The 10225-nt window shown below is 40.8% G+C and overlaps 1 protein-coding gene across 1 annotated transcript; it reads right to left on the bottom strand.

The window, feature by feature from the left end:
- Positions 1-8052: 8052 nt before the first annotated feature.
- Positions 8053-9176, bottom strand: LOC147859081 (DEAD-box ATP-dependent RNA helicase 52B-like). Its single transcript, XM_087326277.1, has 2 exons — positions 9168-9176; positions 8053-8740 (listed from the first exon to the last, which is right to left on the bottom strand). Exons 1-2 carry the CDS (start codon positions 9174-9176, stop codon positions 8240-8242), a joined length of 510 nt encoding a protein of 169 aa, XP_087182403.1. The 3' UTR covers positions 8053-8239.
- Positions 9177-10225: the final 1049 nt, after the last annotated feature.

The following is a 10225-nucleotide window of genomic DNA, read 5'->3' as shown; positions in this document are numbered from 1 at the left end:
AAGCTCCAAGGATAAATCATGATGTAGTTCTTCCAAAATGCGAGCGCGATCCTCCGCCGAAGGGTTCACGGAAGTGGTAGGAAGGGAAATGTTGAAGCGAGGATGTAAACCATAGTTGGCAAAGAAGGGAGTGACGCCATTCAATGCATGGAGAGAATTATTGTAGGCGAATTCCGCGAGCGAAAGTAAGTTGACCCAATCATCTTGTTGCTAACTAACCGAGCACCGAAGATACTGCTCAAGGATTTGGTTGACACGCTCCGTTTGCCCGTGAGTTTGGGGGTGATAAGCGGATGACAACTTCACAGAGATGCCTAAAGTTTGTAGCAGGCGCTGCCAAAAGTGAGAGACAAACTGGGGTCCGCGATCCGAGATGACATCATCGGGGAGTCCATGCAAGCGTACCACATTGTTGAGTAGTAGATGCACCATTCCTTCTCCGGAAATGGTTTTGGAGCATGGAGTGAAGTGAGCCATCTTCATAAACCGATCGACAACGACCAACACTGAGTCATAGCTATTGACCAAGGGTAGATCAGTTATCAGGTCCATAGAAATAGAGGCCCAAGGACGACGAGAACATGGAAGCGGCTGTAGTAAGCCGTATGGCCGATGATGAATGGCTTTGGAGCGAGCACAAACCTCACAACTCTTTATGTATTCTTTGACCAACTTCCATGGTTGTGGCCACCAATACCCCCGAGAGGTTAGCTCGAGGGTTTTCGCGACCCCGAAATGACTTGCAAGTGGGTCATCGTGGCATTCCCGCAACACCCGGGTGCGACATGGGCCCTCTGGGACGTATAAGAGATGATCTCGGAACAACAAACCTTCTTGTATGGTGAAGGTGTCAAGATCCTTCATTTTGGTCGCCTTGGAGGGGTTTTGCAGACTGTCTCGAATCTTGTTGGTGAACGCATCGATCTTGGATGCATTAGTGATTTGTTGGAGTAAAGAATCATCCTACAACATACAAGTGGCAAAAAGATGCAATTGGTCGGGTATCAACAAACGTCTAGACTGTTGAGCATAACCAGCATCCCCAGGGTGGAGTGCAAGGTCAGCTCGGCGAGAAAGGGCATCAGCCTTCCCATGTTGGCCACCAGGTCGAAATACGATCTCAAAATCGTAGTCGGTGAGAAATGTCGACCAACGGGCCTGCTTTCGATTCAAAGTACGAGTGGCGGAAAAATAAACTAAATTTTTATGATCAGTCACTACTTGGACACGATGTTGTGCGCCGGCCAAGTAGGGTTGCCATTCTTCAAAGGCAGCAATGATAGCAGCAAGCTCCTTGTCGTAAATGGGATGATTGATTTCGAATGCCGTAAATTTTTGGGAATAGTAAGCCACCGGGTGCATTAGGTTGTTGTCGTTTGCCTAGGATAAGATGGCACCAATGGCAAAGTCAGAGGCATCAGTTTCGACTTGGAAAGGTTTTGTGGGGTCGGCATGTAGCAGCATCGGGGCAGTGATGAATGTGTGTTTGAGTGAGTCGAACGCATTTTGCGCCTCCGAAGTCCACAAAAATGGACTACCTTTATGGGTGAGAGCGATAAGAGGTTGTGCTAGGGTGGAAAACCCCTTGATGAAGCGACGGTAAAAATTCGTGAAGCCGAGGAAGGATTGCACATCTTTAAGTCACCTTGGAGTCACCCACACCTGAATGACAGAGACCTTCTTCATATCCATGTTGATGCCAGTGGGCAAGATGATGTAGCCCAGAAATTCGATCGAGGTACGGTCGAACTCGCATTTCTCGCCTTTGGCATAAAGGCCATGCTCGCGAAGTTTGGCAAGAACTAATCGGACTTGGTGAGTGTGCTCCTCCATGTTTGGGGAGAAAATGAGAATATCATCGAGGTAAATGACAACAAAAAGATCAAGATATTCCCGGAATATATCGTTCATCATATGTTGAAAAACTCTGGGAGCGTTAGTAAGACCAAAAGGCATTACCTTGTATTCGAAATGCCCATACCGTGTTTGAAATGCGGTTTTCCATTCATCCCCCCGCTTGATGCGTACTAGATTGTACGCTCTACGCAGATCAACTTTGGAGAAGACACGCGCAACTCGGAGCCGATCAAGGAGTTCGGGGATCAGAGGTAACGGATAGCGGTTGCGCACTGTGAGTTTGTTGAGACCTCGGTAGTCGACGCATAAGTGTAGAGAGTCGTCCTTCTTCTTCACAAATAAAATGGGGATCCTGGATGGTGACTTAGAAGGTTGAATAAATCCTTTCTCGAGGTTCTCATCGAGATAAACACGAAGGGCCTTCAACTCTGGTGCAGACAATGCATATAGAGGACCAAAGGGTGGACACGCACCTTCTTGAAGATCAATCGGACAATCGTAGAGCCGGTGTTCAGGCAAACGATCAACATTACATTTTTCAAATACGTCGGAGAAGTGTTGGTATTTTTTGGGAATAACATGGAGTGTGTTAGAAATGGCACCACAAACAAACCCATCCTGGACCGATGATGGGGTAGTCAATTCGGAGTCGACCGTCTCCAAAGGATAGGAAACTGAATTTACCTTCATACTTTTGCACGAGCACCTTGGTTTGCTAAATGTGATCGAGTTGTTGCACCAATCCACTATTGGATTGTGCGCCTCTAACCACGTTAGTCCTAAGACGATCGGATGTCGAGGAGATGCGATGAGGTAAAAGGCGAGCTCCTCCTGGTGTGAGCCCACCCGAAGCCCTAATGGGATTGTAGCTTGAGTAATTGCACCTGACGAGAGGACGCACCCGTCAATGGCTTCAACTGGAATTTATTGGGTTTTGAGAGGCCAACGACAGGTACACCATGTGCTTGGGCAAACGCGACGTCGATGAAGCAAGAAGATGCCCCAGAATCAAGTAAAGCAACAGATTGAATGGAACTAGAGTTAAACGAAAGCCATACCTCCAATGTGAAATTGCCTGATGGTCCGGCAATGGAACCAAGAGAATGTGGGCGACGGGAGATGTCAAGTTGCATGGCTCCTACTGCAACCGAACGATGTCGTTTTCCAGATGTTGGGGTTCGTTAGCTCGTTGGAATTGTGGGCAAGTACTCCTAGGACAATGGCGAACGACATGACCGGAGGCGCCACAATACATGCACAAGCCATTAGCCCGCCGAAATTGTCGTTCAACATCAGTCAATGGCCGAAATCGGGCTTGATCAATTTCCATGGGGACAGGAGCATCTACCAAAGTAGGCGAGTGTGAGGATGCCTGGGGTTCTATGACCGGGGTGTGGCGTGGAAGTGAATGAGGTGGAACCCAAGTCCGGTGCTCTTCTTGGCGGAATTCGAAAATACGATTGTCACAATGGACTGCTTGTGAAATCGCTTGGGATAACGAGGTGGGCTCCGGAAATTTTAAGAGAAGATTCTTGACATTGCTTCGAAGGCTGCGCCGAAAGTGATCAGCTAAAGCTTGATCATCCCAATTGAGGTCGCATGCTAGATGTCGAAATTCTGAAGCATAGACCGAAGCATAGACCGAAGCTGCACACGAACCTTGTTCGAGTGTATAAATCTTGTTAAGAGTTGTACGTCATCGGTTCGTCTCTCCAAATGTGGCGTCTAACTTGGCGAGGAAGGCGGGAAAGTGTTGCAATAGAGGTGACGAGGTTTCTACCAATGGTGCAAACCAAGCTTGGGCCGGACAGGAGAGAAGGGTGCCCACAAGGCCGACTTGTCGAAGACCATCTCCATAACGTTGAGGTTGTAGCTGAATGATAAGTCAAACTTGGTTGATGAACCCTCGGAAACGCGACCTCGTTCCATCAAATTTTTTTGGGAGGCTAACCTTAGGCTCAAGAAACTGAGACGAAGCTAGGCTAGCTGTTGGTAGAAGATCGGGCTCTAGGCGAGGTTGTTGTGGGAGACTAGGGCTCGGGGGCTGTGAGGATAGGGAGGTACCGACTTGAAGCTCTTGTAAAGAATTTTGAAGAGCTTCATTTTCAAGTTGTAGTTGTCGTAAGGCTACCATTATTTGGCCTAACTCACTAGTTGAGTCGGACATAGCTATGGCTTATGAGAGGGAGAGCTATGAGGATGGGAAGGTGAACAAATTGTGACGGATCATAAGCTCAAGAGACAAGCAAGAAGATAACCAAATGGACAAGAAAGAAGATAGTATTAAAGGAAAGACTCCATAACTGGTATTGTTCACCTTGAAATCCTTCAAGGTGAACTCCTCTATTTATACTACATGGCATGCATACTTGTTGCACGCATGTGAATCTACAATAGAGCATGTAGGTATGCATGCATGTGCCAAGTGTAAATACTACAAGGGAGCAACTATGCACATCATGCTAGCAAAATAATAAGGACCAATTACATACATAACTATGTACTAGATATCTTGGTTAACTCATAATACTAGATTATAACATGGTCGTGTCAAGAGTTCGAATCTTGACACTATGCCTAGTGGTAAATTATATTACCGACGCTTTGGCCCGTACGAGATCACTCCTAAGATAAGCGATGTTGCATTTCGTCTTGGCCTCCCTCCTCACATGCATCTTCACCCGATGTCTGGAATTCGAGGTTGCTGCCATTCTCTCTCTCTCTCTCTCTCTCTCTTGATACCTACTTAATTAAAACGATTATGAGATACTACCTTGATCGATTGTTAGTTATATAAATAATATGCGTAATAGAGATGACAAGCAAGGCAGTTGACACAAAATATACTCTAGCAACCAAAATTACATTACGATAACCAAACAGATCGATCTTGATACAATGCTCTCGATCCCTTTTTATAGGCAATCTGAGAGACTCTTCCAAGATATACACTTGCCATTCGGCAAGAATCTACAGTTACACTAACTGTCCTATTTTCTTAACTATTCTATTTTACTACTTGGCAAAAAATATTACTTTGGCTACTTCCTTTCACACTAGTCTTTTACACCTCCGATGCCGACTCCGACTAGCTTGTCGACCTATAGACTTTGTCTAGCCGACAGGTTAACAAAGATTTTGGATGGCAAGCCTTGAACTCTTTTTTGTTGTTGACATTGTTGTAGTGCTTGATAGTGTACAGGCCCAAGCTGGCAATGCCATAACTGAGTTAGTGAAGATCTTTTCTTGTGTTGTATTTGCAAGATTGTTGAGAATGCATTCGGAGGATGACTCTATATTGGATATAAGTGGGTCTCCTTAGGACACACCAACTGTGTACTTGTGTTTCCAGTTTTGAAAATTAGAATTGTGTTCTCTTTACATAATTGTATTGTTAGTCCAACTACAGTTGCTTGTCCAATTGATAATAGGTGTTTAGCTAGTCCTAGTACATAATAGACATTTGGGATTGTAATCTCGTGATTGTTTGACAATCTGAGTTGAATAGTTCCTTTTTCGATTGTTGTTTTTCGTCCGTTGTCTCCAAAAGTAACTTATAGTGGATTGGAAAGAATCATATAGAAATTCAACCAATCCTTTCGATATGTGAGGTGATGTGTAGCACTAGTGTCTAGGTACCATGTATCATGTTCGGTTTTTGTCTCTTCTGTAGTGACATGGTATGCTTGCAAAATATTATCATCTTCTGGTATTTCATCCAAATTCTATATATTCTTTTGATTTCGAGTTTGATTTGTCTTTTAATGTTGCATTATTTGCTTGTGATTGTCTTTTGTTCTCTCCAACTTGCTTGAATCGACATACCCTTTCTGTATGCCCTTCTTTCTTACAATATTTGCAAATCAGTTTGAAACCACCATTGGATTGTTTTGTTGAAGCTTTCCAAGCATCATTTACCTTGTTGGTACTTGATATTTCTACATTTCTGTAAGCATCCGATTTAGTTCTATATCTATTATTATAACATGATTTTTGTGTTCTGCTAAATGTTACAATCATTGCCAAAGATGGAGTGGATTCTTTTAATTGCCGCCGAAGTTTTTCATGGCGGATCTTGATAATCAAATCAAACAAAGAATTACCTTGGCTATTCATGGTGACAAATGTGCTCTAGGATTCTAGAAGTTTACTCAATAGGACCCCAATCTTCATTTCTTCTATGATTTCATTTCCCGCAATGGTGACTTCTTCGAGATATATCCCCTAGGTATCCAAGAAGGTAAGAACATTTTCTTCTTCCTGCAAAACCCACATGTGAAATAGGGTAGGAAGAGTATGGATTCTAGTAGTACCATCTTGTGGTTCAAACATCAGTTTTACTGTGGACCACATTTCTGTTGTAGTTGTGAGTTTTCAAATGCCATCAGCTTGCTTGTCTTCTACATGTAGCAGTATTTCAAGCTTTGCCCTTTTGTCTTTGTTTTTCCAATCTTTCCATGCTTTGATTGTGTATTTTTTTGTGCTTGACAGGTTTCGGTGATGACTTCAAGTAGCTCCTCCAAATCAAGTAGTGGCTCCATCCTTGGTTTCCAAATTCTGTAGTTTTTTGCGGTACGTCTATCTACCGAGTATTTTCTTGTTTAAGTGGAGCTTGCCATAATGTTGAGGCTATTATCTTTTTTTTGTTATATATATATATTGTTCAACAAAAGTAGAGTATGGTGCGGGTAATATATTTTCAGGCCTCATACTATTGATGCTCTGATACCATGTTGAGTTTTTGACACAGGGTACAATATTATAACAAGTAGAAAAGCTATGGAATAACTTGGAACAGCAACAAGGAATTTGATTAAATCTAGCAAGCTAGTAATGTAGTAACTAAGGATAATGACTAAGAGATGCAAAGATGCAGAGAGCACACCAAACAGGTTCCCCAACTTCCTCTTTATATAGTAGAGGAAGTGGAGGGAAAAATGAGGTAGGCTTCTTTGAATTACAACTAACATGAAAAATCTTTTTTTACTATTAATAACTTGTGGTGTGGGGTTATATTTAGTAATTAATGAAGTAGTTGCTCACTGTCAGCTAATTAGTTATTTATAACTTCTAACAATTGTGACCAAACAAGTAACTTATAATTACAATGCTCAATTATATATGTGTTTATAAGAATGGGACAAGTGCACTCACTCACTCACTAAATGCGTTGCATTTCAAGCTAATGTTGAGGCATATTGTTCATGGGATAGCTTAGCCAAAGCCAAAGCCAAAACGCGAAGGATCCTCATCTCATCTACGTCATCCATCAACTGGAGAGATAACTCCACATAACACACTATGCATGCATGCATGTACGTATGTATGTATGTATACCAAGATAGAGGGTTTGGGGGTCGGTAGGTGCCTGCCTAGAAGAGTGAGCGATATAATTTAATTAATTAGGAGAAAGTAACAAGGAGAGAAGCCAAGAGAATCCGGAGTGAAAATATCCGAAGATGAAGCAAATCACCAAATGCCCGTGACATTGTGGAGGAAGAAAACAATTACACAACCAACAAGTGATGATGAACCAAGAAAGTCGCAAAAGATCTAGAGCTAACTAGCTCATACAACAGCTACAAACTAAGCTATCACATGCCTGAATTGAGACAAAAGAATCCTAACATAACAATAAGAGTTGTGCAAGTCCACTAAATAGTGAAAAGATAAAGAGTGGCAAGGATAATAAAACATACCGAATTCCTCTATGAGTGTCTCCACAACTTGGCTTCTACAAGCAACAGCTTTTTCACAATTCAAACTAGGCAATAGAAATTGTGATATTCACCCTTGAAAAAGTCCCGAATTTTCAACACAATTCATAACTTGCTACGCAAATGCTCACACAGAATATAATGGCTGAACATATAGGTATTAATCTTCTCAGCACAGGGAAGTCACACAAACTAGGAGCACACAAAATTATACTGAGTGGCACTTAATCTATATATGTTTTTGGCATATGAACTTAGTCACAAAAGTCCAACAAAACCGAGTCAGTGGATGTATACTTTGCAGGTGGATAATGAATAATAAATAAAGGTGAAATGCAAGAGTATTGCAAATAGAAATTTCAGACTTCGAAATACTACAAAACTTGGCAATTGTTACTCATGTGCGAGCATCACCACTACCAATGTTATGGTTAATATCTCCCAATGAAAAGTGCTCAGCTTTCTGTCACCAGCGAAATTGTTAACTTACACAAATTTGTATTACTTGCTATGAAAATTCAGTACTCACAATTACAACTAAGCCCTTAGAATTTTGGTAAAAACTAATTTGGAAAATGATTTTTTTCTAAATAGAACGAAACTGTTGAGGACATATCTCAACTCAGATGTTATGTTCAAAAAAGAACAAGAAACACTTTTCCAGCTTAATCCCATGCACTGACAGCACTTGCACCATAATTCTTGGACCCACCTCCATGGCTACCTCCATAACCACCACCAAGCCCATAGCTAGCACCTCCATATCCACTGCCACTTCCACCTCTGTTACCTTCTCGTTGGTAGTCTCTTCCGCCAAACTTAGAACCCCCAGATCGACGACCTCTACCACCACCCCCTCCATAGCTGGCTCTAGTAGCAAAGTTCATTAACCAATTTGGAATTGTTTGGTTGGCTTCCTGCATCAATTCTGCCAAAGCCTTTGCAAGAGAAATATTGTTGTTAGTAAAGAAAGCAGTTGCCAATCCTGATTTTCCAGCATGCCCTGTCCGTCCGATTCGATGAACATAATCATCGATATCATTTGGAAGATCAAAGTTGATGACATGTGCAACATGAGGAATATCTAGTCCATGGGCAACTACATCCGTTGCAACAAGAACTGGGGTGACACCAGTCCGGAAAGACCGTAAACCATGCTCACGTTCCTACATCCAATAAATAAAACATGGTTATAATATGGAATTCCCTTCTAATTCATTACTGCAAACTTACAGTTCCTCCTTAAGGTCACAATTAAAATTTGTACAGATCCTACATCTTCGTTTATGGATGTTGTGTCTCTACAAATCAACGATCTGAGGCAACTTGACTACAATGGAATTCATTTAGTAAATGAATTAGTTAATGTCATATTCTAGTCCTTTGCTAAAATAAAGAAACCTGGTGCAAGGCTTACTAACAGTTGACCATTATTTTGCAATCTATGTGTATTGTTTGAAATTGTATCAAGTTATCCAAACTATAATTGTTGTTGTACTAATTTGTCATAACAATGTTGAGGAAAACCCCGACTAATATACTACTTCTTCTTGTCCCGAACAATATAATGTTTTGTCAAATTTCATTTGAAACCTCTACCATTAATCGAATAATGGGTTAACTTTAAAAATTGATGCTAGGAGAAAAAAATCAAAGTAAAGTTTGTCATCAATCCTTCAAACATAATATTGATTCTTTTCTTAATTGTACATTATTGTAACATCTACTTTAGGTCTTGAGGTTTTGAGTTATCCAACAGTTAACACATGACATGCGTCGGGAATTTTATATATGATATTTTGTTAAATTTCATTTCAAACCTCTACGATTAATAGAATAATGGGATAAAGTTTCGAAATTCATGTTAGGAGAAAAACATCAAAGTAAAGTTCGTGATCAATCCTACAAATATAATATTTATTATTTTGTTAATTGTACATTATAGGAACAACTACTTTAGGTCTTGAGTTTTTGAGTTATCACTCGGTTAACACATGACATGAGTCGGAAATTCGATATTTCATATTGTCCTTTCAATTGCTGGGAGTTGAAACCGGGTCTTTCGGGTGAGAGCAGAGTATCCTAACAAACTAGACTAAAAATACATCACATCTTGTGCATGTTTTAATATTGCAATCATTGATTAGTAATAAATAATATTTATATCTTGTGCAAGCATCAACGAAAGACCAAGGATTATTATAACACACTCTAGTTTTTAAGATTTAATAATTTCAAGGGTTTTTATCGATGCGACATTAACTCATGATCTATGATGTATCTAGTCTTTCCAATGCCTGTAGTTGTACCCAGGCGTCTCGGGTAAAAAGCAAGGATCCGAACCAACTAGACTACAATAGAATTCATTTAGTAAATGAATTAGTTAACGTAATATTCTAGTACTTTGCTACAAATAAAGAAACATGATGCAATGCTCATCGATAGTTGACCATTATTCTGCAATCTATGCATATTTTTTGAAATTGTATCAAGTTATCCAAACTATAATTTTCGGGCTACTAATTTGTGGTAACAATGTGGACGAATAAGCCCAACTAAATATACTGCTTCTTATTGTCCCGAACAACATAATGTTTTCTCAAATTTCATTTGTAACCTCTATCGTCAATCGAATAATGGGGTTAACTTTA

The sequence above is a fragment of the Azolla caroliniana genome, unplaced genomic scaffold (assembly GCF_043228905.1).
Source record: "Azolla caroliniana isolate FFs.n. ecotype wild unplaced genomic scaffold, voAzoCaro1.0.p SCAF_10, whole genome shotgun sequence".
Classification (NCBI taxonomy): domain Eukaryota; kingdom Viridiplantae; phylum Streptophyta; class Polypodiopsida; order Salviniales; family Salviniaceae; genus Azolla; species Azolla caroliniana.
Note: the sequence above shows the minus strand (reverse complement) of the source record. Positions and strands in the feature narration are given on the sequence as shown.